This window comes from Synchiropus splendidus, chromosome 15 (assembly GCF_027744825.2).
Source record: "Synchiropus splendidus isolate RoL2022-P1 chromosome 15, RoL_Sspl_1.0, whole genome shotgun sequence".
Lineage (NCBI taxonomy): Eukaryota > Metazoa > Chordata > Actinopteri > Syngnathiformes > Callionymidae > Synchiropus > Synchiropus splendidus.
Genome location: NC_071348.1, coordinates 11,701,780 through 11,729,716, shown reverse-complemented (window position 1 = coordinate 11,729,716; position 27,937 = coordinate 11,701,780). Strand labels below are relative to the sequence as shown.

Sequence of the window (27,937 nt, the reverse complement as noted above, 5' to 3'; positions counted from 1 at the left end):
GTATAATTTTGGTTTAAAGGAAGCATGAATGATGAGGCACAAGTGAACATGGAACTCATAAACAGCTTGTGGTGTCTAAAAATGCACACAAACGGATGTAAATAAAAGGGCGTGTATGTTTACACTGAGCGTTATAGCTTCCTGGTCCTTTGATGATTGCGCCCCGTCTCATTTAGCATGGATTCTCTCCCTCCACGGTTAAAATTGTCTCATTACCACCAATTAAATCCACGAAAATAGCAACCAGCACTGCCGCAAAGAAACGAAACTATTTCAGTCACAGTATAAAACGCGTTCTATACATACATGAGCATGTTTGGACTTGATTTGGCATTCCTTGAATACAGCTGTAAAAGAAAGCCGTGCTAAATGCTAGTTAGCGATGGGCTGCACGTTGGAGGGGTGGAGGCGGGACCTCTTGCTACGCCAGTTTTCATTTTTAACGACTCTGTTCTTTGATTAAAAAACACTTAAACGGTTCCAGTTGAGCCAGAGAAAGAGAAAAAGGAATAAAACTCAAGATCTGAGAGATGAAAATAACCGTTGTTCTGCTGTTTTAAGAGGCACGTGTGCCGGGGTTGGCCTGAGACGACCGTTACGAGCTGCAGATGTCTGGACGCTTTTCTTTATCATTATTGATATTTTGAAACTCCAGGATGAGCTTTGCATTTGTTAGTAGTTTGTGCTCGAATGAGACTAGGTGACAAAGGGGACCATCGAAGAACATCGACTTCAGGGCTCAAATACAATACAATACAATTGCCCATTGTTTCCACCAGCATCTCATACAGACAAGAAATCACATAGTTCATTTCAACAGCATTTGACATGGAGATGCAAACAAGCAAGTTGATATATATTTAAAAAAAAAAAAAAAAAAGAAGAAGAAGAAGCCCTTAAACGCAACAAGCTCTCCACTAATGACCCAACGTGCACAAATAAACACACACACTTGGGCTTCATGTGGTTTCACAGGTTATGAAAAGGAGAGAATGTTTTCACCTCTACTTCGCTTGATGAGAAAGCCATAAAAACAACACCTGCTTGGCCAAATCCCCGTCCAGCACACCTCTTGTTTGAACGTAGAAGAAAGCAGCAGTGACATAATGAGAGCCCGTGTTCTCTTGCTCGGTTACAATGCACCAGTTACACATCACTCATATTCATACATTCACTTTACGCCTAGGGCAAAAACACCTCAAAACATTTTAGTTTCAAATGTCCTCACCATTAACTTCTTGACTAAATCAGACACACGTAACATCCGACTTACGTCCGCCCGTACTTACAACCACAGCCTGCAGATGCTTTTTTTTTTTTATTGTCTGGCACCATGTCCGACAGTTACGGCAGCACAGTATCCCAGCATCTCACTCTCACACAGCCATCTACCACTACAGTAGCATCTATAACCCTCGCCTCGGCTATTTTGAATGGCATTCCACTTATGTCCAATCGGACTTACGACTGGTTGGTCGGAACCCATCTCGGTCGGAAGTCGGCTGTTACTTGTACTTGGGAAGACTGAATTTGTCCTTGTATTGGTTTTCCGTATTTGGAAACCAATTACTCAATTACTGCAATAGTGTGACCCAAGAGCACAGTGCTGGTCAAGCTAAGAAGCAATGAAAGCACACACAACCGTCAAATTCGGATCAACACAATTGAAGTGGGAGGTTCATTTGAACTTTTGATTGACAGTCTCATATGTGCCGAAGCACAGTCTGGATATAATGCAGTGTAGATATCAGCAAACACAAGCAGGAATACATTGTTTGTCAAACAGATGATTTCAACATGCACACATTGCATTTTCTGCACTGAATCTCACTCCACTTGAGATAACACGAACGACCTTGTAGATTTTGTTGCAAAACAACAACTGAAGATAAACACCTCAAGTGTGTAGCCATGGAAACCAGCATCAAGTCATTTCACATCCACTGTCAAACACACTTGCAAAAGCACAAAAAAAGCCTTTCAGAGCTCATACATCACTCTCTGATGGCGACATGTGGGTTTCATTTAGGAGCACCTGCACACAATGTCACACTGTTCATCACTTCCACTACTTCAGTACACCTGCTGGCCAACCAAGGTGAGAGGTCATTAGATGACAGGCACTCTCAGTCTTTCATGAGTTTTCCCCCTGAAATATTCCAGCCTTTAATTGTGACACAAAGCGCATGAGAAGTTTGTGTTCGATGCTCCCACCACTAAAAAACAGCCAGAGCTTATACAGTACAAGTAACTTTAGAAGTATAAATGAGGTGCACCTGTGCTGTTCTGCACACCCAAAAACTAATGTTGAACCATCTCGGATCTCAGCACTTTGAAATTTCTTCTATGATATACTGTACAAGATCTAAAGGGGACTTGTATGTTTTTTATATTCAACAAACTGAGGAATAATATTATGCTATTGGATTTGAAAACATGCTATCATTCTCTTCTTCAGTTTCACCTCTTTGACTTCAATATACATACAAAAAACTGATTTTTCAAAACAAAAGAGTCTCAAATACCAGCACAAAAAGTCAAGTATGTTAAAAAAAAAAAAAAAAAAAAAAAAAAAAAAAAAAAACAGCCAGACTAGAAATTTGTCACGATAACCAAGTTTGCCATCACATTCCTGCACCAGATTAGGGAAGCGCTCTCTCCAAATATAATGCTCAGCCTCTTGTGTGCGAGTGGACCTTGCTGCATTGCTGGTATCAAGAGAACACAATTTAAATACATACCTGGTCTGATACCTACATACCTGGACTGATGACATTTCACAAATATACCCACAAGCTAAGACTAATAAAAATGGCATGTTGATGCATAATAGTTTGTGGGGAACTATAAATGATACACTTTCAGGCTGCGACACTTTGCTACACTTTGAATATATATATATATATATATATATATATATATATATATATATATATATATATATATATATATATATATATATAGACATCATACACTGCAAATAAATACAAGTAAATCCGTATATTAACATCTATAAATATGCTACATTAGATTTGATATCCATGTATTGTTAGCATCAAATTGTTTCTCAAAAACATTCTGATGTATATTGAAAAGTCTTTGTGTGTGGGTCCGGTTTGAGAGCATTTGGCACAAGGTTAAACTTGAATAACATCCGAATTTCACCAAGGGCCTGAGTAAGCAGCGTCCAGCGACCAGAACCGGCCCATAAAAAGATTCAATAAATGTCAAAGATCCATCAGTTTCTATCAAGCACGTCTGTAAATAGCAGGTTTTCACTGGCAGGTTAACTTTATGAAGCAGATCAGGGGTCACCTCACTTGGATGGGGAGCAACTCCGGGCCAGCACAAGCAGGATGTGCTCTCAGGGGCGCCGCTCGCGCAGAGTTGGCGGGACATGAGCTTCACTAATGTGTCCCAGTCGAGACCTTCGGGATGAGCTGCGGGCACCAGAAAGATGCCTTAGTCAAGGTTACACACCTCTAAAATGAAACACTCGAGTCAACTCACAACCATACTAGATCCGCCTGCATAAACACAGTCACACAAAGAATTCCATTTACACGCATAAGTTGCCCTTTGAGACACAAACGTGGAGTAACACAAAAAGTTCTTCATACATTTTGGCAGCTACAAACCTGCATCTGTACAAACATACACGTTGATGCACAACAACACACCTGCTTGAACACAACACAGCTATGCACATTTGGGCATACGCCCACATTAACGGGCAACAACACAGGCATTCTTGCAATGCAACAAGCGCATGCACAACTCAATCTATGTTTCAGCAAACGGAACAGTTCCTCACAAAAGTTCGACACACCGATGCGTTATTAGAGACACAATCCAAAACACCTGCTAGCTATAAACAAAGACACACATCTGCTTGTGTGTACACATTCAGGCATACTGCTGCACACAAATGATGACGCACACATTTATGAAAACAGACACTCACCTGACAAACAACAACAGGTCCACACAAAACAACACGCGCAGACACGCACGCGAGCCGGTGCCACTTCCGCCATAAAAGGCCTGGCAGGAGGCCACGTGGCCATTAGCAGGCGCGAAAGAAGTGTTAACAGTGATTTACCCAGAGTGCAACGCTGCAGCAGCGCCGCGTCTTCAAAGATGGCAGCTAATAATGTCAAAGGTGTTTTAATAAACAGTCTATTCAGCGCCCGACGGGGTTTACACGCCTGCTTTCCTGCGGACTACTTCTACGCGACGACTCAAACAGACGCGACTCCGATTGGCTGCGGCGGGCGCACCTGCTTGTGCACGCGCAGACTTGCGTGCTTTTATTGTCCGTATTTAATTGCTTGATAGTGTAATTGATTATATATATATATGTGTGTGTGTGTATATATATATATATATATATATATATATATATATATATATATATATATATATATATATATATATATATATATATGATATAGTGGGTAATTCCAGATTGTTATTATGAACAAGCTAGCGCAAGAATACATGTATAGTACTACGCTCTGAATAATATTATTGATGTAATTCATGCGAAATGACGCTCCGTCGTAAATAATGTAGCCTTTTGATTCATTGTTTTAATGCTAAATTATCATATATCTCATTTACACAGATGTACCTCTCTAATGTGTCTAGCAATGGATGTAGATTGTTATGACGTTGAATAATATTTCATATGTCTATTGTGTTATCATTAATTATTAACAACCTCGTTAAAATGAGTGAGAATCGTATTGTAATAACATTATTATTATCATTGTATTATAATTGAATAACAATTATACATACCATTGTGTTTTTAACTGATTTATAAATGCTGAAATGTATTAGAAACGTGCGGAAAATGCAGGATTTATCAATAACAGAGTGCATCTAGATCGAAAAGAACTCAGGGGTGTGATGGGGTAAACAGAAAAGTGGTTATTAATGTGGTGGTCTGATCTATTCCCATGTGACGTGGTTGACGTTTTCAGCGTCCTTCAGATAACCCACGCGGAAACATTTCGCGGGCTGTTTCTCCTGTCGTTTGGGTGAAATGAAAGCCTGTAAACGACGAAGACATGGTGTTTATTTAAGCAACAATCCACCAGAGGCCTGCAGCTCAGACTCACTGAAGTGGAGCAATATTAATGGAACCACGATGGGAAGGAGCTAATGGCACTAATTTAAACATTCAATACTATCCTGACAGGAATGCGATGTAGCGCGAAATCCAGTAAAACGAGACGGCGACGGATATTTTGGGGGGGAATATCTTGGTGACCCTGCAGTTTACCAGGGTTTTTTTAAATAATTATTATTGAAAAACAACTTTATAAGTGTTCTTATGATAGTTTCATTACGGCTTTCAAATAATTGCTTTAAACGTCTGTCAACGAAAAAAAATCACCATATTGTCATATTAATAATAATAAAATAATTATGAAAGCTACATTATAATGGTCATAATCTCGCGATCATCAGTGGCAATTATTCTGATTATTCTTACTAGCCCCAGCAATAAGCAGAATATTACATAATCGTTCGCTTTTCTTAATATCATTTCTTAATACATTTTTGTTTTAATTAAATAAGCTTTAAAATAATGTACACTAAAATGAAGCCTTTAAAATTACAGTATTGGTGAGACATAAGTTATGGACAAATCAGCGTCCTTGTATAATTTAATAAATAGATAAACTAGTGCAACAACGGTAACGACAGCGCGCGTGAGCGAGTGAATTGATGTGAAACTTCAAATAGGAAAAACTAAGCAGCATATTGCATTGATTTAGATTCATGAAATAATCTCAGGAGTATCTTGTTCTCAGGACAGCAAAGGGAATTAAAGCCATTAATAGTGTTATAAGGAGGGCCACTCATATCTGAGGTCAATATTTGGATATTAACTATTCGTTTTTGGGACTGTTTAAAAAGGTGCGCGAGGAACTTGGGTGCAGCAATGCGGAGCATGTCGATCCAGTGTGTGAAAATGCGCACAATGCTGCGCAAAAACGCACCGCGCGCTCTGGTGCCTGTGCACATGATTCATTCACCAGCTCTCTGGGTTGACCACATAAGGCGACCCCCGCGGAAGGCGGGACGTGGAGAGGGTTCCTCGGGGGTTGTGGTCGCTCCCGATTGGCTGCCTTACTTTGTGATTGGCAGCTCCACTTCCCCCGGCTCTATTCTCTAAGCTCGGGGTGTTTACACTCCCCCAAAAGTCCGCGCGGTGCTCACGGATAACGGACTTTTACCAACACGTCCCGGGCGCGGAAACGAGGACAGAGAGTCGAGCTTTATTTGATTTATTTTTCCAAGAATCACTCAGTGAATAACCTTTTAGTTAAACGTCGTCGGGGGAAATGGCAGAGAAGCGGAGGTCGCCGTGCGTCTTGAGCGTCAAGGCGCACGCTTTCTCGGTGGAAGCCTTGATCGGAGCGGAGAAGCGGCGCAAAACCAGCGAGGAGGACGCTGCTTCTCCGGAGTTCGAGGATGCCCCTGAGGCAGCCGATCTGACGGGGAGTCCCCGGCCGAGAGCTGAGAGAGTGTTCGGCAGCGACCCGGTGGACTCTGCCAGTAACGGATCCAGTAAGTGTCGATGAACCAAAGGCTTGCTTGGACTCCAAATGGCGCATGCATATTATGCCAATGAAAATTCGAATGTTAAAATTATCTCTTTATACTTCACTTTCCTTTTCTAGTTTTACCACGAGGCCTTTTTGAGTTTCTCAACTCTACGAAAATCCAGCTTCATAAAAAATGCACTTATCATTCTAAAAAAAACGTAAACAAAAATGTTAAATATATGATCTTTTTACGCGTTTTGGGAATTGATACAGAAGTATATTACCCCAAAGACACCTGCTTCCATTTACTTATATTTTGGAGACTCCATTCTAGAATAAAATCAACCTTTGGTTAAGTTGCATTTTGGACATGAATGTTTTTCTTTTCAGCGTGTTCGAAGACTTAATGTACCAGGAGAATGACATAGCTAATATTAAAAATATTTTACGTGTATTAGAAGCTTACAATATTTGCTGTTTTTTGTATTCGTTTTCAGAACACGAAGTATTAATGCTTTTTTTTCCAAATTAAAAAAAAAAAGAAATGTCAGAATCCCACAAGCTCCTTGAAAGCTTTTTATTTCATGACGCAAAAAAATCGAACTTAGCAGTATGAAGGGAAATAAAATGAAATTTGCGTACTTTAAAGTCACTTTATGTACACATGAACACACTTATTTAATTCTTGACGTGATGTTATGCTTTTAAAATCAATTCACTTGCGCGATCAAATCGTGTTTTCCGCATCACACTTCCAGTGGAGTGAAATATCTTGGCAGTATATTCTCATTAGTCATTCAATACGCTGAGTGTAACTCTCAAATGCAAGCGTGGACTGAAGTGAATGCAAAATAATATCAAGCCTTGTAAATACAATTCCTGCCAGTGTAGCTAATGTGAGAAGCTTTATGAGTTGTGTTGCCATCATAAACACGCCAATTAGCCGCGCGTAAAGACGAAGAAAAGTGGCGTGAAAGATGATGCTGCTAAACCCACTGGCCCCCACGAATTTAAGAATATATTCACATTGCGCTGAGGTCCAAGTGTAATGTCTGTAAATTCACATTTGACGTGAGGAAAATAGATTTATTAAAGGGTGAGCTACGATTTAACGGATAAGAAATTGTTTTGCAAAACAGCAAAAGCGTGTTAAATGTGCGCATTCACTTCAGGACTATTGGCTCAACTGTCGTTAATTCATGGAGATCAGCCGTTAAGCGACAACAAGGCTGAAATGAAAGGCTTGGATGATAATTTTGTGTTTATGTGTGAAGCAGCGGAGAGCGACGACGCGCTGCTGGAGAGTCCGCAGGCCGGCGCTGAGTGCGCGGCCTCGGTCACCGGGAGCGCAGAGGACACGCGGGTGGACCTCCAAGGATCAGACCTGTGGAAGCGGTTCCACGAAATCGGGACAGAAATGATCATCACCAAGGCTGGAAGGCAAGTAGACGGTGTCAAATGGACATGGATAGTTGGGAAAATGGAAATGATTTCGGCGGATTCACGCCGCGGATGAAACTTTATGGCCCTCGGTTGATTTATTTGGTTTCCCCACCAGGCGGATGTTCCCCGCGATGCGTGTCAAGATCTCAGGCCTGGACCCACATCAACAGTACTACATCGCCATGGACATAATTCCAGTGGACAACAAGAGATATAGGTAAGCGAGTTGGACAGCATGTGGAGGTCCCGCGCATGCACGTGACTGTGGCGCCAGAAGAGACTATATCAAAATCCCACGCTAAATTCATTTGTTGAAATTCAAATGCTGTATATATATATATATATATATATATATATATATATATATATATATATATATATATATATATATATATATATATATATATATATATATATATATATATATATATATACATATATAGCGCGATCATTATTTTAGAAAACAAAAATCAAAACTCTTATGTTTAAGGAGTGTTTTCAAATATTAAAGTTTATATTGGAGTGAAGGTCCTGATATGTTTTCCGTATGCTTCGTTTTGAAAAGCATCATACAGATACATTTTTGAAATCTTAAATTCTGAATTTCTCCTATTAAAATCGATTAAATTCTGACCTTTGCTGTTATGGAGAAATTAATATACTTTATTATGCGTTTTCCCGATATTACATTTGGCACTATTAAAGTGCGAACCGCAGGGGTGGCTCTAGTGTTTTGGAGGCCAAAGGTGCGAAGACCACCATAGAAAAAAATCAAAGACATTTTATATGCATGTATCTATTTTTGATTTGTGTCAAGAGGATGAGTCATAAATGCACAGTTGTGCTTGAGTTTTTTCATTCTCTACTTTCACTTATCTCTGTTCCAATTTGCTTTTACTTTGCAGATTAAACTGGATTATTAGGATTACATTTTTTGGTCTCATGTCGGTAACACGAAGAGTGAAAAAATCGAAATATTTTCTCCTTTTGAAATGAACTGTTCATGTGGTCAGATGGGACAAACCTTGCCAGTTAGAAGGTTTAAAATCCTTTCTTAAAGGGACAGACCATGACCAAAATGAATAAATAAATAAACAAAATATAAGTGATCTCAAGATATATGTATTTAACCATAACAAAGTTGTGTTGTGATTAAAGAATTGGATTCATGATACATTAGCTAGCAAAGAATGCTGGCGCAGGATTATGACAGACATCTCCATCATCATGGCGTCTTATTTTAGCCATCAACTCCTCTGTTTGCAACTGTACAATCCCAGTTCCGTCACCACAAATGGCTTGTGGCAACATCTCTCATCACGGCGGTTTTGTCGTCCATTTGGACTGACTTTTGGGTAAATAAGCTCCTCCGGACCAGGAGGGGTCGAAGCGGCAAATGCTACAATGCTAGCAACACGCCGTCCGTGCTAAAGTGCCAGTGCAGCCGAGTCATCACACCACGCGCTAGTCTGTCATTTGTGTTTGTGATGTGAACACGGGACTATTTTAGTGGCAGCGTTGAGTGACAAGGCAGGACACGCCGTTCCTCCTCTGCTGCTGACGGTACGGCGCTGGTTTTATTTCAAAGGAACTAATTAGTCCTGAACCGGAGGCGGCTTTTTAAAATCCTCCAAAGCAGGTTAAGGTGTCAAAATGAGCTGGTGCTTACAAGTGGAGGCGGAGAGCATGTGGTTGGCTTTATGCTTTCATTAGATGTGGAGGAGGAAGTTTGAGGTGTTGCAGGTTGAACTATGTTTTTGATCACATCTCACTCCAAATAATTATAATAATAATTACATGGTTTTTATTTAGAAGGATCCATCATTGATTTAAAAAGAAAAAAAAAACTAAAGAAAACTCTTGTTGTGTGAAACTGCATTTCCTAAATGGTGAACAAGAGTGGAATCATCTGTAATTTCCTGGTCTGTAAACACAGGGAGAACCTTTATATGCGTCCCAATCCAGTTATTTACATGATGTGCAGTACAAACCCAGTTGATAAACACCTCGTGATCACCGTTTACAACCAGATCATTAACATCGTTCCCACTTCAGCCACATTTGGCACTTCCACTAATGATATTGGTGGAGCTGTTAAAACGTGGAGCAGCGAGAGGAGAGTGAGGACGCAAAAGAACTCCACAATAAATCCTCACTGCTTGGTCTCGTTGGGTTTGACTGGATTCTGAAGTGGAGATGGAAAACAAAAGTAATGAAAATGCCCTTTCCACTTTGGTTGAAGGTACGTGTACCACAGCTCTAAGTGGATGGTGGCGGGGAACGCAGACTCTCCAGTCCCTCCTAGAGTTTACATCCACCCGGACTCTCCTGCCTCGGGGGAGACGTGGATGCGGCAGGTGGTCAGTTTTGACAAACTCAAGCTGACCAATAATGAACTGGACGACCAGGGACACGTGAGTTGCGCTCCATGATCTTTCATTGGCTTTTCACAAGAGAAGTTTATTTATTTATTTATTTTTAAACACAGATTATCCTTCACTCAATGCATAAGTACCAGCCTCGGGTCCACGTGATCCGCAAGGAGTGTGGAGAGGAGCTATCGCCCGTCAGAGCCATTCCTGCGGGAGAAGGCACCCGCACCTTCGCCTTCCCCGAAACTGTATTCACAACTGTTACTGCCTACCAGAACCAACAGGTAAGGGTACCAAGTTAAACAGCATAGCACAGCATATTGAACAAAAATGATTCGCAACTCAAAAAAAAGTTTTTCTGTTTATTTGTTTGGCTTGGTGTCATAACTCCAACAGTTGACTGGATCTAGTTCATTTATTATTATGCTATATTTATTTTATTTATTTTATTCCCCCGTACTTTCAAATTATTTTTCACCTCAATTAAATAAATTCTTTTTTAAATCAAAGAGTGTCATTTTAGCACATTTCAGTCCATCAGTGTTGGAACAGTGATAATCCCGAATGACTGTTCTTTATTGGTAGGTAGTGAAACACACTGAGAGGCTGTTGAATACTATTTGATACATTCATTAAGGACTTATTTTTCTGTTTATGTTGTTTATTTTGTGGTGAATAAATATAGTTGAGACATTCTTCTGACACTTAATTGGGGCCAGTCTAAGATGGTAAAAGTTTCAATAGTTTTATAGGCGGTGCTGAGTGACATTTATGTGTGTGGACCCTACGAGTGTTCAAAACACCGTAGCGCCTGCTATAAAAGTCCCGTCAGATGCGGGTCAGAGAGTCGGGTTTTCGCCACCACCCACAGCTCGGAAACACTCATCACGCTTTAACTAACGTGGTTATATAAACACGTATATTCCGTAACTTATCTGGAGGGTGAACATTCATTCTTCCCTTTTGCTTTTCAGATAACAAGGCTGAAAATCGACCGAAACCCGTTCGCCAAAGGCTTCAGAGACTCCGGCAGAAACCGGTGAGTTCATTTCAACCACAGAGATTTTCACATTATCTAGTGCATTAGGAGTAATGTGGGATGCTTGACTGCATTATATCCTGGCTTGGTTGTGGTTTTTGTCTCGGCTATTCCGCTCGGGTTTTATGGGGAGCAAAGCTACGCATTTATTTATTTTTTTTCCTCGAGGCAAAATGTGTTAAAGGCACCTACATCTGTCCTGGATTGAAACCTTAGAGATGTGGCATGTATAGTTTCACTTGAATTAGTGACGCATCTGCACGGCCAACCCAAATGGAGCATCAGATTCCAGCGGGCCTCGGGAACATAAACATCAACAGCCAAATAATAAAAGTCGTGAGTGGCCCAAGGAAAATCTGTATAAACACATTTCTAAACATATATAAACACAGCATTAAACCAACACAGCAGTAAAACCCCTGCCGTCTCCAAACAGCTCCTCCCTGGAGGCCTCACAAAAATCATTAAGGGTGGTGCGAGACAGAAAATTTGAGAAAGTCGACGGGGCGATCGCTCAGAGCTCATGACCCTTTCAAAGTAAGGCCCCCAAAAACTCTACCCTTAAATATTACAGGAAGAGTTAAGCAGTTTGCTAAACAAACCTGGGCCCCGATTGGCTGCTTTGAGGCTCACAGAGCCGCTCCGGGCATCTTGTCTAAATTATCACCGTAGCTACAACCCGGCGGGGGGAGTACTTTTATCCTCTCGCTAACAAGGGGTAACAGAGGACTTGCATTACCCAGCCACAGCAGCCCTCTGCCCCACTGAAAGAAGGAGGGGGCGATGTAGATTGGAAGGAGAGGGAGTCCCACCTCGTAAATCGTTGCTGCAGCTTCCTGCTCCTTCGTCCTGATTCGCCTGTAAAAGCCGTGTGAAAGCAATTACCTCCGAGCACCCGGCTGCCAGCAGCCAATGGCAACGTGGCGTCCATGCCCCTCATTACCTGTGGTCTCCATAGCAACAGTAAGAGAGGCCCCACAAGTGACTGAGATGGCCGCCAGGCGGTTGGTGTTGATCTATGACCCGCGATCGAGGAGCAAAAGCCGCGTCTAGCAAAACTACCTGCTCCTTTGGTGATGTGTTTACTGCCGCTGCTGACGTCTCCATGTCCTCCGCAGGATGGGTCTGGAAGCTTTGGTGGAGTCTTACGCTTTTTGGCGTCCATCTTTGCGGACGCTTACGTTTGAGGACATCCCTGGCATGACAAAACAAGGTACAGTCACTGTGAAAGAATTGACTTCCCGTTGCGGTGCCTTTATTTTGGAACCTCAAAGCTGGCTTGGGGATAATTGCAGATCCTCCAGTCTTAAGATCTGAATGTTAAACGCCAACATTTGGCTTACATTCCTCTCATCTGAGGCACTTCTACGCTAAAGCTATGTGTCTATGTGAGTACAGTTGGGGGCATCATTGGACATCTGCTAGCATTAATCTAAAAGCCCTGGACCTTATGAGCAGGACGTAAGGATTGGTCCGCTCCAACTCAGACAAATGAGAGATTTACAAGTACATTTTGTCAAAGCTCAGATGCACCGCGACTTTTTCTGAAACCATCATTTTGTTTTCTACGTATGAAAGTTTTTACATATTTAAATTGAAGTTTTTTTGGACAGGGTTATCTTATAAATTGCCTTTTCTTTCTAGTTCTATTTTTACATCTGTCAGTGGTCTCACACATGAAAAAAAAAAGATATTTCGGTGTTTGATTATTGTCCCATTTTATCCACAATATTCTGTCTTAGTCAGAATAAATCATTGCGGTTAAGGAATCTGAAAGAATTGAATTGAGCTTCCGGTTTAAGTTTTACTGAACTTTTTTTCTGTTCCTCTAGGAGTCCAGGGAGCTCATGGAGCATCACACCTGCTGTCCACCTCCCCATGCTCCTCACCGTTCCAGGTGTGCCCTCTGAGTCCGTCTGACTACACCTGCAGCCGACCAACGCACCCCCTCCATCGGTATGGCAGCCCGACAGACGCGTTCCCTCCACAAAGAGGTTCCTCCGCATACGACGGCGAAGGATTCTGCTCCCTGCCTCTGCCAGCGTCTCAACTCAGCTACCTTTCAAACCCCACCGCGCAAGGCTACGCTGGCCTTCGCCTCCACACACCACCTTACAGCTTGTACGGTTACACATTCCCTTCCTCCCCTCGCCTCGCAGCCAGCCCAGATAAAATGGCCGCCGCTGGCACTCACCAGAGTCCCTTCCTTGGCTCGTCTCCTAGTGGGACGCTAACGGACAGTCTGGGTCTGATCAGCGGAGGACAGCAGGGCTTCTTGTTTGACTCTCGGACTTTAGGACTGGCAGGTAGCCAGGCCGGAGGAGGGACCTCGCAGATCACAGCTCACATGAGCTGAATTTGACCCTGGACAGAGCTGTCACGACGTGGAAGACAGAACGTTCTGTGAATAAATCATTCAAGTGCTGAACACAAATTCAGACCCTGGACATGCAAGAATGGGGAACTTTGGAAGGACTATCCGAACCAGACATGTATCGCCACATCAAAGACCAGTGGATAAACATGAACTGTGAAATCCAGGGACAAGACTTGGGACACTTGGATGGCAAAGCACTTCTTAACTTTTCACCTCAACTTAAACCCAAAAATAAGAGTTGGTCAATGACCGTCCGTTGCAGAGGCCTTCACACTTAAATGAAGCCAACTTTCATTACATTTCTTGTGTACTTTACCGTTGTTTTGTTGCTGATTTTTCCCATATCGAACATGTACTTGGCTTTGTCACTTTGTAACTAAGTTAACAGACGTTATTCAATATCAGACTGTTGCATATTCAGATCGGCCAACACACAGGGTGTGACTTACAGGCCAGCAGAGGTGATGAGTGACGGACTGATCCATATGTTTGACAGGAGTATGATGGACGCAGCTGCTGATGTCATCTCCTTATGTGCCAGCTACATATCTGCACATGATGACTCTGTATATAGAGGGGGAAAGAGATGTGTATATAAAGGGCTTTTGTGACCCTTCGCACTTAAAACCCCAATGCACCTGCTTCTGCTCTTTAGACCAGGTCAGGAGCTCAAGGGCCAACCTTGAACTTGGACGGAACGCTTTGCAAATTATTGTAGCACAGCCGATGGTCAAGGACGTTGTGTTTTTGTGCAAATAAAATCTATATAACCATGCTAGAAGGTTTGGTTGTATCTTATGAACGTTCAGCCTGATCTCATCAAGAGCTGCTGTTGCAACAGAAAAGTGAGAAATGTGACAGGAAATCTTTCCTCAATGAGGCATAGCATTTCATGATACTAAATATAATTATGACTCACACAGGAGTCTACACTGAAGAAACACATCAGCAAAAATATTCTTTAAATCCACCTCGTCCCAACTGGCAGCTCTCATGAGAAAGGGTGTGTGGTGGATGCAGACGGAGGGTGTGAAGGTGTGAATATGTGTGCGCTCGTGCATTTGTGTGCTTGTGTTGCAACAGGTGGTTGAGAGCTGCGTGACCTCACTGTCTCAAAGTTCACTTGGACCCAAAAACGTACCTCCCAAAGAGGTCCCTTGGCATGGAGATTTGAAATAAAGAAAAAAAAAAAGATAGTAATGCAGTTAGTTAGGGTTCTAATATTAATGTTGTTTACGTGTACAAAGTGTCTTTTACCTCCAGCTCTAACTTCATAGTGTAGTCTCTAAACATTCACAAACATCTGAAGTTATTGGACTATTTCTGTCAAGAAAAAATCTTCTCGAGGTATTGAACATAATTTTTTTTTCAAAAATAACCAGAACAACTTGCTGTTAAATTACAAAAATGATATGTCATTAAAATAAAATAAAATAAATAAAAATCCCAGGATCCAGACAGTGACCCGGATCAGCCCCAATATGGAAACATCTTCCTGAAAATTTTCACCTATTCCATCCAAAGCTTCCGGCAAAGTTATATTGAACTTGGACAGACAAACCAACTCCTTTGAAACCCTGTCGGGGGTAATGGAATGGGAAACTATCGCCAGCAAGGACGAAGGAGTCTCACCGAAATACAGGTGCCTCTCTTGCGTATCAGTCAATTTTGAAATATAAGATTAAATAAAAGGTGGGTAGGGTGATGACAACGGTGTCACTGGTAAAATCACGGGTTGCCACCTCTTAACTGTTTTATTGTCGACCTAATTCCACACTTTTGCCCCCAACAGTTAGTAGATTCTCCCCTGCCGTCATTCATTTCCTCCACGGCTACTTCTTGCCTGCTCGTCTCCTGTCAGACTGAAGGTGAGAGGTACTGACAAGATGAGCCATGTGAAGCGCAGAGGAGGCAGGCGGAGGGGGGGGGGGGGACTTATTTTAGAACACAGGAATGATTGCCTTGTTGTTTCTGAGTGACAGGGGACGGGACCCCTGCCTGGTGCATCTGTACCACACACACGCAAACGGCGAAAGTCAAAGGTATAGAAGTAAAGTAAAGGCAGCCATAGATTAAAACAGAAGATTCCGATGACATAAAAAGGTTCCCACAGACTTTAAACCAGCTCTCTAGTTCCTGCCTGAAACACACTTGTATCTGCCTCCAGACGTACCCCTGCATGGTGACAGTCGCCCCCTTGGTTCTCAGCTGAGGTGGGGACATTAACACTTGTGTATGACCAGGTGTCGCCGTGACAGATCTGTCACGCTATCTGGTCGTTGAAGGGGAGGAGGAGGAGGAGGAGGGAGAGGGTGGAGGGTGTCAGTAAGCAGCGGCAGGGTGCGTTCAAGGCATGCAATAGTAAGGCCGATTTTTATTTAGAAATGCCCAGGATGATTTTAGCAGATGCCATTAAGAGCTTAGAGCTTAACTGAATAGAACTGAGGATGGCTGGCTGCTCTTCATTGTTCAATTTCTTATAAGAAAATGTATTTTTTTTCAGAGATGGATTCAGAGTTCATTAGCTTAGTGGCTTTCAGGCTAGGGTTTGTCAATGTCAAGGCCTGAGGTCCAAGTCTGGCCTACCAAGTCATTTTTGATGGACAAGTCAGGACCGAATTTTATATTTTTTATTTTTGTTTCGAACCAAGAACAAGTGTCAGGCCCTGGCGTTAAAGCTTCAAAACAGCATGAGGTTGCTAGTCTGATGTTTACTATAATGTCATATTTATGTTTATTATATTTATAAGTTGTTTGTGAAAAACAGATGGATTCAAAACATCACATGACAACAACATACTGCACAGGCGAATCAAGTGAGATCTTGTACACGGACGTCGAACCGAAAACATCTTGCGTTTGACTTAACAAAATGAAGCTGCGCTATGCTCTGCCTTGGTGTGTCGGGTTTAAAATGCCTCCCGTTCCATTGTGTCATTGTCGTACCGCACTTCATCCCCATGAAACATTTAACCCTGACCTCTCCACTCAGTGGTTCGTAATAGCATTGCGAGCCAGCAGCGTGGTATTTGGGTTCATCAGGAGGGAAGTCTCCATTAACATGCAAGTGGCCTGCGTGAGCGCTATGAATACTTGGAGGTGAAGTTGTGGTCTGATGTACATGATGGAGCATAAAACCTGCGCACTTCATAGGTGAGGTCATGATGAGTGGAGGCAGGAAAGTTTCCTGGAGCACAACGGACGGTTTGGCCAAGAAAATTGCTGCCTGGAGGCAAAAACAAGCCCAGCATAATGGAATTACAGATAGTGGTTAAAACAACTGAAAAAAAGTTTGTGTTGCAAACCAATATACTCACTGTATTATAACATAACACTTCATATATTTGTGTAAGAATATAAATAGGGAATATATCCCCTGAAAACTGTGTTGTTTTCAAAGCTTTGTCACATCTAGGAGCAACTTTTTTTTTTTTTTACATGACCAGACATTTGCAACACTTGACACTCTTGTTGTTGTTGAGAGCCAATGGTTTGAATCTATTTTTTTTTTTTTATCCTTATTTCATAACGGTTACATGAGGAGGAAAAAAAAACATTCATGAGCATACATTCATTCTGAGGCATGTTTGGACGATGACAAAACGTTCTTCAGGTTTTCAAACTAAGCTGGTTCAGTGAACTTGTTGGGACCGCAGCTTGTACATGTCCTCATCCAGAAGGTGCACCTGTGCTGTGGGGGGGCTTCAGTTGGTGACAAGTGGAAGGAGGGGGGTATAGTGGGTGTGCTGGGGATGTTGCAGGCTCAGCTCGGCTGTCACTGCGTGACCCGTCAATGGCCTGCCGGGTATTTGATGACAGTTGCAAGAATCGTAGGCTCGGGGTGTCCTTTACAGCTGTTAAATCTTTGTCATCAAATCTTCCTCTGCTCAGCCGTTTTCCACCGCTAGCTGTGCAGGTTCCTTTTACCCTCCGCTAGACAGCGGGAAACTCTGACCCCCGACTGCTGAGACAAATCAAGGCATATTATTGCAAACTATATCCAAGGCAACAACCACTTCGTATCTCAACACTTCTCTCACATCAGCACTTGAAAGGGTTGATTTAAAAGTATGTACCATGCTGAGCCTGTGAGAGTTACTGAGAAGGTCTGATAGACAGAGTGTCGAGCCAAAATGAAAGGAAAGGCTCTTCCACGTCTTGTAAATGTCTTTCCGTTAACCATGTGATCTGTGGCTGCTATTCACAGCTGCCTTAGGGAGACAGTTTTAAAGGCTGAGGGCTGCTTGGGAACTCGAATTCAAGCAGGGCTGAAAACACCTGCTTAGCAAGGGTGCCCAAAACAAGTCTGGAATATGACTTGTGTTCCAGTGCTCAGCTCTGGTTTTTAATTGTGGCGTATAAACCGGACAACATGTCAATATCATATCGTAACAGAAACCAGAACGGCTATAAACGCGGTCGAAAGGAAAAAGTGAAACTGCGACATAAAAAAGCAGAATCGTCGCCAGGCGTCAGTGAAACCAGCAAAAGTTAAATTGAACCATAATTATTTCGCAATTATGAAGTAAAGATGTGCTGCGCAGCTGTATGCAGCGTTCTCAAGGAATATAAAGTGAGAAATAATTGTGCTTTGATAATTTGAGTTCAGTAACGGGTGATGTCTGCTTTAGGTAGCTAACACTGAAGCATGACTGCAGTTGACCCTGAAGTCAGAAACAGGCAGCGTTTCGGTGTTTAAACAAGCCAAGCTGCAAATATGAAGTCTGATGTAGTCATTGCAACATCAATATGAGCAACATTTGAGGGCATGTTTATATGAAAGTTACGGATTAAATTGAAAACTGAAAAAAAGGAGAAAGGGATTAGGAGAAAATACAGTGCGGATAGTGGTGTTCATGGTCCCACTGTGAACGACAGTGTTGATGACCAGCCATCATCACTGTTGCTTGAAAGATGAGGACGAGTATTGAGAGTGGTGCCTCGGTTTTTGAACGTCTCGGAATTCGAACAAAAATTTCTAGATTTTTTTGCTTGGGATTTCGAACGAAAATCCAGAACTCGAACGCCCCCGAAAAAGCCGCATGGACCGATCAGCTGACCCACGACGCGCTTTGTTATTGTGTATAACGCAGCCTCTGTATGCAGACGTGTCCCGTTAGCTACATTTACTGACTGTTTTTTCTTCATACTGAGATGTAAAACCTTTCCTGTCTCCACACTGGACCGTGGTAGAGTGTCTCAGGGGAGGCGCTCGCTCTCCACACCTCCGAGGCTGGAGCGCTCACTCCAGGGTTTGATGTCCTGTTGTGGGCTGGAGACAGGGATGAGGCGAGTCTGGGACAGAGCGTGACTTGGTTTATGACTTTGTCACAGCCAGACTGCACAGAAGCGCACATTCAGAGCTGGACACGCACCGGGCACCTCTTCACTTCTGGAGAGACGTCACTCACTCGGCAACCCCTCCCACATGCAGCGGCCACACACATAGAGGAACAGCGCACCTGCAGCAGACACTCTACATTCACTCCTACAAAAGCCTATTTTAAGGCTTGGAACGCATTATTTCTTTTTCCATTCATTGCAATGGGAAAAATCCATTCAGATTTCGAACAATTCGCCTCTCGAACGCCTGTCTGGAACGGATTGTGGTCGAGAACTGAGGTACCACTGTATCTCTCATAGATTAACATCTGTTGTCATATACAAATGAGAAGAATGAATTTACTTCTATCTCGAACTTTAGGTCAGACTGAACAGTCTTCTCTTTTAAAGTATGTCTTCCTCTCGAACAGTTTTCAAGCTACAACCTTTTATAAACAGTGATATCAAACTCTGGCGCTTAAAGAATGAAGTTATGCTCAGTCAGGACAACCTCAAAAAAAGACCATTTACTGATGAAAGACTCTATATTTATTAGATAATTGAATGGTCCTGAACCTAAACAGGACTGCGTTGAATAAACCTGATCTTTGCAGCCACTTTTGCCCATGACACTGTCCACTGATAATTGTTTTTACGTAGCAAACAAATTAAATTATTTAAGGCAGAAATTTAAAGCAGAATGCAACAGTAATTTAGTATTCTTCATCCAATAGATTTGCTGTGGAACTGAAGCAAGTATTAATGGTGGTATCAACCCTCATGTAATTTACCACAGCAGTTCAACCTCCTCCACCTAAAGCTATCTGGATCACCCCCCACCCCGGTGTCACACCACATGTCCTCATGAACCTCATTGGTTGTCTTCATCCTCTCCTTTTACCTGGTACCTCCATCTCATGTCCTTCTGACCTCCTTTTTAATGGCTTAATACTGAATGTTATAAAAAATAATTCCAACAACTCTCAATTTAAACACTTTAAATCTGTTTTTTTTTTTTACATAAAAGAAGGTCAATAAAATATTAAGGAATTTTAGAAAAAAAATTAAAAAAAGATCATTTAAATGTTCTAAGTATGGAAAAAAGTAAATAACATTTGTTGCAAATGTTGCAAAAATAGGGTTTAAAAATTGTTATTCCCCCAATTTTAATGAATGAATTAAATGCTTAAATCAGAAGACACTGAATGAAGCGTTTGTGTGTCTACATGTACACACCTTTCACACATCCAAAATAGAGCCTCTTCAAGGCCCCCCAGCCTCCACACTCGCCAGCTAATCGGAAAAGTGCATGTGCGTCTCTGAGACTATGTGTGTATGAATGGTCCCAAGACTTAGCGTGCTCATTTATAGCCGAGCAGCCCATCAATCTTAATAGAGGCGAGAAGTGCAAAGAGCCGATGAAACGCCAGACATGATCACTATTCACTCAGCGGGGGTGAGGAGATGGAGGAGGGCGGGCGGAGAGTCACGGGGGAGGAAAGTGAAGGGGGGAGTAAACAAGAGCGGATGAGACAGACAAAGGTCACTGGCCTTTTATTCCTCTGCCGTGATAACAATGTCATCCTTGAATTTAATATTATAGTTTCACCCGCTCCTATCAGCCTTGAACCACCTGCTGCTTTTGATATTAAAGTTTGGCTAATAATAGCGAGAATGAACTGCATTATTTTCGGAATCGTATCATTGATCGTTCAGCAATAGATCACGCTGGTCCGCAGGCTGTGCCTGTGAGTGAGCGTCTGCTGAGAGCTGGGGAATGGCAAGAGGATATTTAGCAATGCGGCGCGAGGCCGCGCTGACACAGGACACTGCGTCTTCATACGACAACGGACCCCCAGACACGAGCTGCAAAGACAGGGCTCTGACATCAAACATTCACGTCGACCATCTTCACATAAACACGGTACAATTGGATTCACAATCTGAGGAAACGTGACTCACTTATCAGAGATACCAAGGTTTAGATATCAAGTACTGCAGGTATACTTTTATTTTTCAGAATCGGTTTAAATCTGTACAATAAATGAGGCAGGTCAAAGGTACTTTTTTGTCCATAAACATCACATTTTCTGTAATAATTTCTACTTAAAATTTACTATAATGTACCAAAATTGTGCTCTGAAAAAACAGCAAACAATACTATGTACATTTTTTTCCCTACTTAAAAACAACTACAGCCTGAATATATTTTAAAATCCTCCATTATGGTCACAAATATTCATGGAAAAAAGAATCGGTGAAACCAAAACAATTTAAAAGAAAATATATTTGATACCAAATACAAAAAATTTTAACATATATTTTATTATAATATTTTAATAAAAACACTGTTATGACAAAGATGTTTTAACACAGTAACTAACATCTGGATTAACTGTTGTTGAAACAACCAAGATACATCCACAACACCAGAATGACGCCCCTAATGCCGCTTTTATGACGCCACATCTGACTGTTCTGCAAACTGCCAATGTGAAACTTGATGTCACATGATGCCAGTCTCGACTTGCAATAATAACATTTTAAAAACAGCAAAAATGTCTCAGCTAACATTTTTGCTGTTTTTAATGACAAACACCTCGCGCTGCCAAGCAAGGCTGAGGCTTTTCAAAAATGTGTTCGATTATTTGACAAGACTAAACAAGCACAGGGCACATGAAAGAGGTTCAAATATTTAAAACCCTACTGGTGTTCTGTATATTTTGCCTGGGCGTCTGAGCTCCAGGGCCACAGTGGGCAGTGCGGCGAGGTGAACCTGGGAGAGCCTGCAACAGCTGTGAGAAACCATCAGATCCGCCATTCCTCACACTTCAACAGCCAACAAGAGAGCGATTTATGACGACCGTAGAGCGAGAGAAAAAGATGTTGGGCAAGATGTGAGAGAGACATGGGAGAAAGAGACGTAAACAAGAAGAAAAGTGACACAAACAGAGACATGAGAAGGAGTGAACTGAAGTGATAAAGAAGGTAGAAGAAGCTCAGAAAATAGGTTCTTGAAGATTTGTTTCACTGCGATCATTATTTTTTTTACCTACCCACATAAAAACGTTTGCAACTAGAAAACCAGCAGGAAGACGATGTAACACAAATGTGTTTATTTGTTTGATCCAAAACTTTACTTCCTGTTTACGTTAAGGGAAGCCATCTTGAATTGCACACTGGGTGGCGCGGAGTCTCCTACTTTACGCTACGTTTCAGCAAAGCTTACAGATACGGACCAAATGGAGCAGTACCACTAGAAACCATGGGGGGCAGTGTTGCTGTTACTATCTGATACGTAGCTCTAATGAGACATGAACAAGACAGAAATTCTCCGTCCTCCATTTGCGATATATTTAACAGCCTCACCAACCACCGCCTCCTACAACGCTGCCTCCATTTTCTCTTTTGTGCGAGGTACATTATCAATACTTATTCCACAGTCGCCATGTTGGTTTTCAAATTTGCTGTTCTCATAAACTTTTGACTCAGTGCTGCTCCCCCTGGTGGATATATTGGTCAACAGCAACATAAAGAACACGTGAGCAGTGACGTTTAAAACAGACAGGTACAATTTTGTATGTAAAGGGAGCATAAATGGGCGTCAAGTCATCTGTGGACCATTCAAAACTGTAAACGCATCTTCTATTCCTATCAATGAAGCAGTTCATATCGACTGGATTGTGATTTGTCAGTCAGAGTCAAGTTTTTTTTCAGTTATTCTGTCACAGTGTGTTACGGCAAAGAGATGATCTCACCGGTTGTTTTCGAGGAAGAAAGGGGATGGGACTTCTTCGTGGTTAGTGGAAAACTAGAGGGATTTTTTTTTTGTTTTTAAATTTTCAACAAGAACTCACAACAAAAACAAGATTTTTTAAAAAAAATTTCTGCAATGAGTGCCATTCTATGACCCCTGCTGGCCATATTTATCGCTTCACTCTAGTCAGGAAGCTGAAAATTGTTTTCTTATAAACCTGTTGTAAGAAAATGATTGCCCCATTCATAGCTTTTTTTTTGCAGGAAGAGATATGAACAATAGAAAATACTTCCTCTTTAATGCAACATTTGCCACATATTCCAATCGCCTCCATGTCCCACCTCTTCTTCCAATCCACCGCTGGTGTGGAAAGCTTCATTTATTTGTTTTTGCGTTACAATGAGACGCCCGACACCTCCATGTGAATTGTGCGCGGGTCCAAGAAGAACTCTCCCATAACATGGACGTCAACGACCCGAAAGACGGTGTCGACAGAAGTTCACACCACACAGAGAGAACACACACACATTCGCGCGCACACACTCGCTCGGACACAAATAAACTCAAACACATTGAACTGGCGGAGCACAGAGAAGGAGATGTGTTTTTGGGCCTTCAGCATGTGTTACGATGGATCCCCGGGGCTCAGACCGGGCCCTCATTGGCTGAGCCAGAGCCAGTGTTTGTTTCCACAGTGACAGAGCTGTCACTGCCTCCTGCCACCCAGGTAGACCTGTCAATCACCCTGCCTCCCTGCCGTCGGGCAACTCCGCCACCAATCATATCCTTCCAAAAAGCTCAAGATTTAGATCAGTATTCCCGACCAGCTTCATCACAAGTTGCGGCGCACATATTCTAAATCACGCTGCAGCTCACCCTCCATTGCGTCATACCTTAAATCACATCATTAGATCTTTATTACCCCTTTTATTTACAGCATTAAACCTCCAGTGGTTGCTGCCAAACAATCCAGATCCGTCCTTGAAGGCCGGCTTAGCTTTAGTGCCTGTCGGTTTTCTTCATGTGGGGGGAGGTTGTTGATGTGTCAACAGTAAAACATGAGTTCTTCAGGGGGTCACGCAACACTGGCAGAACGTTGTTGAAAAGTTGTAAAAATTCTCTTTCATGAATGTCTTATAATGAGACCGCAGTCAACAATAGCATCGATCCAAAGTTATTCAACCACCCCTCTGTCAAATAACACTTTAGTGAGCCTCATCTGTTGAACAGGTCTCCACCCGGTGGAAGTCAGGTGGAGACCGAGGGCAGGTTTATCAGAGAGGCTGAATTGTAGCTCTTTATCTACTGCGGAAGTTTACTGGAAAAAAAGCTTCAGACGTTGCCATATCGGAGTCCGTCCGATCCATTTCACTTCTTCGCCTTGTTGAGGAATTTTCTCTGCGACCCTGTCGATGTTCATGTGCATGGTTCAAGTTGTTGGCCGATAAGTCAGTTCACACTACTACTACTACTACTACTACTACTACTACTACTATGAATAATAATAATAATAATAGCAGTAGAAGTAGTAGTAGTATCATTATAGTAGACAGTAGGGACTCGAAATTGCGTATCGTGTTTTAAAAACCATTTAAGTTTTTCCCCATTATATCTGAACAGGACTAAGCGGAGGGTTACTGCATATTAGGATGTGTTTACACAATAGCAAAATGTTTTTAACTGTAGCTACGGGATTTAAAAATAGCTTTAGGATTTTTGTGTCCTTGCTTGTATGTACCAATGTGTGTGTGTTAATCCTTGCCCTTGCTAACTGGTCACACACTGCTGCACACACACGCTTCAGCTTGTCCCTCGTGGGCTACAGTAGCTGCTTTGGTGTGTTTAAGCGCCTGCCTCTGAATACAGTAAATCCTTTCTCACTGATCAATAAGAGTGATCAAAAGCCGATCATCAATACTCGACCATCTGCCTCCCATCATGTCATTGTCTTAGCGTAATCTCTCTTTGAGATGTAAAGACAATGCTGGTGTTACAAAAGCCAGAACAATCCCCTCCGTCTTGCTCACTCCCCGAACTACAGTATGAAGCCGCCATTAACGTGTCGAGCCGGATGTTGCTGTGACCTCTCTCTTTTTAGGCCTGACCCCAGCAGATGACCCTGGAGAGGGATTAGTCTGTGATACGCTTAATTTACCCCACAGCACACGGCGCGGCAGCTTGCTCGCACCACAACGTCCAGACAGGGTCATATTTACACATTTCTTTCAGTGGGTCGAGGTTCATTGGGAGTTTCCTCCAGTCTGGTTTGCTTGTTTTAAATAGAAAATGGAGAACAGTGGTGACAGTGGGAGCAAGCCGTTGTCAGACTTCAACATGTTGCTGCTTCATTGTGAGGAGGTCTCACTGTAGACGGGTCAAGAAGAGTAGAGGAAACCTAGTACCTGTGAGTCAGATTATTCTAGTCGTGGAGATGATGCTTTTACATCTGGACGCAAGGGTAGGGACGCAAGTGTTCGAGGCTCTCCTTGCACTGGAATAGCCATTTCTTGGGTGCCTGAAAAGACGCAATGAAAATCCCTTTATATGCTACATAGGAATGTAGGGTTTTTATGTTGGGGGGGTGGTGGCAGAGACATTCATTTGAAATGGTCAGAGGTCTGATAGAAGTGATGAGAAAAGTTTCTTGCTTCAAACTTCAGAGTCATCCATCTATCCATTTTCCACAGTTCCTATTCCTGTGAATACTGATTCACTCAAATATTGTGGTACTTGATGGCATGATCCTGTACTAATAATTCAGTATGCAGCATCAACGTTGAATAAAATACAAGTACATGCTCTCAGGGCTATTAATCCACTACTTAAAAGTACATTTATTTGTCCTGTTTAATCAGGAATATGAACTTTAAAGTTAATTTATTTGTCATGTTTAATCAGGAATATGAACTTAATAAAAGCCTTATCTTGTATCTGTTATAGACCTTCAAGTAATGCAGTACAATCCAGTATGGGACTTGTAGTGCGAGTGGTGAGATGTTTGACTGCTTGTGTTCTAGACTAGGCTCAAACACTGCATTTATCAGAAGAAAAAAAAGATCATAGAATTTGCCAGAGCAGATCCAAATATTTTTTGTAATGTTTGCGGCATTCCGTTGTTTTGCTGAAACACATTAGCAAAGTCAATAAAACGTCCTCTGAATTCCGTATAAAATGTGTTTTCCAGGCTCCCTCTGTAATGCCCTTCACTCTGCTCCAGCCCAGGCTCCCCTCTTTCCAATCCCTATGAAGTCTAAACAAGTGTATTTTGACTGTTAGGGTTGAAGAAAGGAAGCATGGATTGAATTTCCACAGGAGTTTAAAGCTTGTAAAAACATCCAGATTCTAACCAGCGGAAATGAGCCAGTTAAGCTAAACACACACACACACACACGGACATGCGCTCACACAGGTGTAATTACAGAGGACAGATTTTGTCAACATAAATCATCGAGGCCATCAGTTATGCTTTATAACTTGACATTCTGACTTCATTAAATGTGAATCTGTCATCATTGGTCATGGCTTTGAACAATGTTTGACTATTTATGTTAATTATACACTTAATGTTAACGTAAAGCAATGGCCTCACCAGCTTTTATATATATATATATATATATATATATATATATATATATATATATATATATATATATATATATATATATATAAGTATATATATATATATATATATATAAGTAGTATAAATAAATATATAAAATTAATTATAAAATAATAGTAGTAGAGTAGAAATTGTAATTGAAGTAAGAAAAAAATGAATATACATTTAAAATATAAAAACAAAAAATGAAATAAATAAAAGGTACCACTTTGCAACAGCACAAGGCAAAATTATCCTTTAGTCTGCAAGCAATTGAGAAATCAACATTAAATGCTGATATTAAATATTTTTGTTTCAGATTAAATTACTCTATATAAACCAGACCAATACTCATCTCTTATACACACACACATATACAACTGTGTATATATAATAATAAAGCATTTACATACAATTTTACAGCTATGAAATTGCAACACAACCCTTTGCAAAGCTAGAGTGTTGTTGCTCCTTTTTCATTGAGCGCATGAGCCATAGTGTCCATGTGCCTGTCTTATCTGCACAGGAAGACGTCTCCCTGCAGCTGCTCCGCCTCCTTAAAGTGTCACTCTGATAGCTCATGAATGTGCCATTGTTTCATGAAAGTGTGTGTTTGGGAGAAACAAGGATGGCCTGCCTTGGTACCATGCCTTTAGGCTACTTCCATGCACAAGGATTCAGGTCCTAAACATCGACTTTCACTTTGTTCGAGGGTTATTTACCTATACCTGTTCTTTCAAGTGGCACCAGGAAAGGAGCCGACAATTTAGCGGAATGCAAGGTCAAACTATTTTTGCTCTTTCTGCTCTATATACTGGGAAAAAAACATGTCATAAGTTTCACAAATAATCGAGCTCTGATGGATGATCTATCCCCCAGCTTCATCACAGTTCTGTGTAAGTCTTGCTTGAGCCATTGTGAGCAAGTGAAGGTGAGGCTTCTTCAGGGTTGGTTACCCTTCACATTGCATGGTGTGATACAATTCAAAGAAAATATGCAAAACGTTTGGCTGCTGCAGCATCCGAACAAACAGTGTAGCGATAATATAGCAGTGTTTACATTTCTGCTTTTAAGATGGTCTGATAAGAAGTGTTTTCCAGGAACAGTTCTGACCTGATAAGAACCCACCACCACGTCTCCACTTCACACCTGTCCTCAAATTGCAAGGCAAAAATGACTCAATTTCCAGGCATTCTTACTCGCCACTTTCAACTCTGTGAGGACCGGCGCCAAAGACAAGTAATCGGCTTTTAATCTCCCACTCTCCAGGTCCTCCTACTGGCCTCTCCACTAACACTCAGGCTACCAACGGAACATGCAGTGAAGTGAAGTTATCCAGGTGAGGATCTGGAGCACCATCAGAAGGTTATTTTCCTTCAACATGCATAGACGTTTCGCCTCAAATCCATGCACCACAAGTTCATTTAAGTCCGGTGTTCAGATGTTTAAGATATTAATGCATACAT

At 41.8% G+C, this 27,937-nt stretch overlaps 2 protein-coding genes across 5 annotated transcripts in view; one reads left to right on the top strand and one right to left on the bottom strand.

The window, feature by feature from the left end:
* The window catches only part of LOC128746842 (hormonally up-regulated neu tumor-associated kinase homolog A), a 32,253-nt gene extending 28,022 nt beyond the window's left edge, over positions 1–4,231 (bottom strand). Inside the window, exons 1-2 of one of the 3 annotated variants that reach the window (XM_053844204.1) lie at positions 4,103–4,231; positions 3,316–3,440 (exon numbers count right to left, since the gene is read on the bottom strand). In XM_053844204.1, the coding sequence (XP_053700179.1) occupies positions 3,316–3,399 (84 nt within the window). In that variant the 5' untranslated portion in view covers positions 3,400–3,440; positions 4,103–4,231. The other 2 variants (XM_053844202.1, XM_053844205.1) reach the window with 2 other exon arrangements.
* A 2,000-nt stretch (positions 4,232–6,231) lies between these two features.
* tbx18 (T-box transcription factor 18) lies at positions 6,232–14,556 on the top strand. Of its 2 annotated transcripts, none has more exons than XM_053888041.1 (8): positions 6,232–6,585; positions 7,841–8,003; positions 8,122–8,223; positions 10,249–10,420; positions 10,495–10,662; positions 11,353–11,417; positions 12,536–12,630; positions 13,250–14,556. In XM_053888041.1, exons 1-8 carry the CDS (start codon positions 6,360–6,362, stop codon positions 13,771–13,773), a joined length of 1,515 nt encoding a protein of 504 aa, XP_053744016.1. In that variant the 5' UTR covers positions 6,232–6,359; the 3' UTR covers positions 13,774–14,556. The 2 variants fall into 2 exon arrangements, with proteins under 2 accessions (XP_053744016.1, XP_053744015.1); XM_053888040.1 differs by having other exon boundaries at positions 7,838–8,003.
* Positions 14,557–27,937: the final 13,381 nt, after the last annotated feature.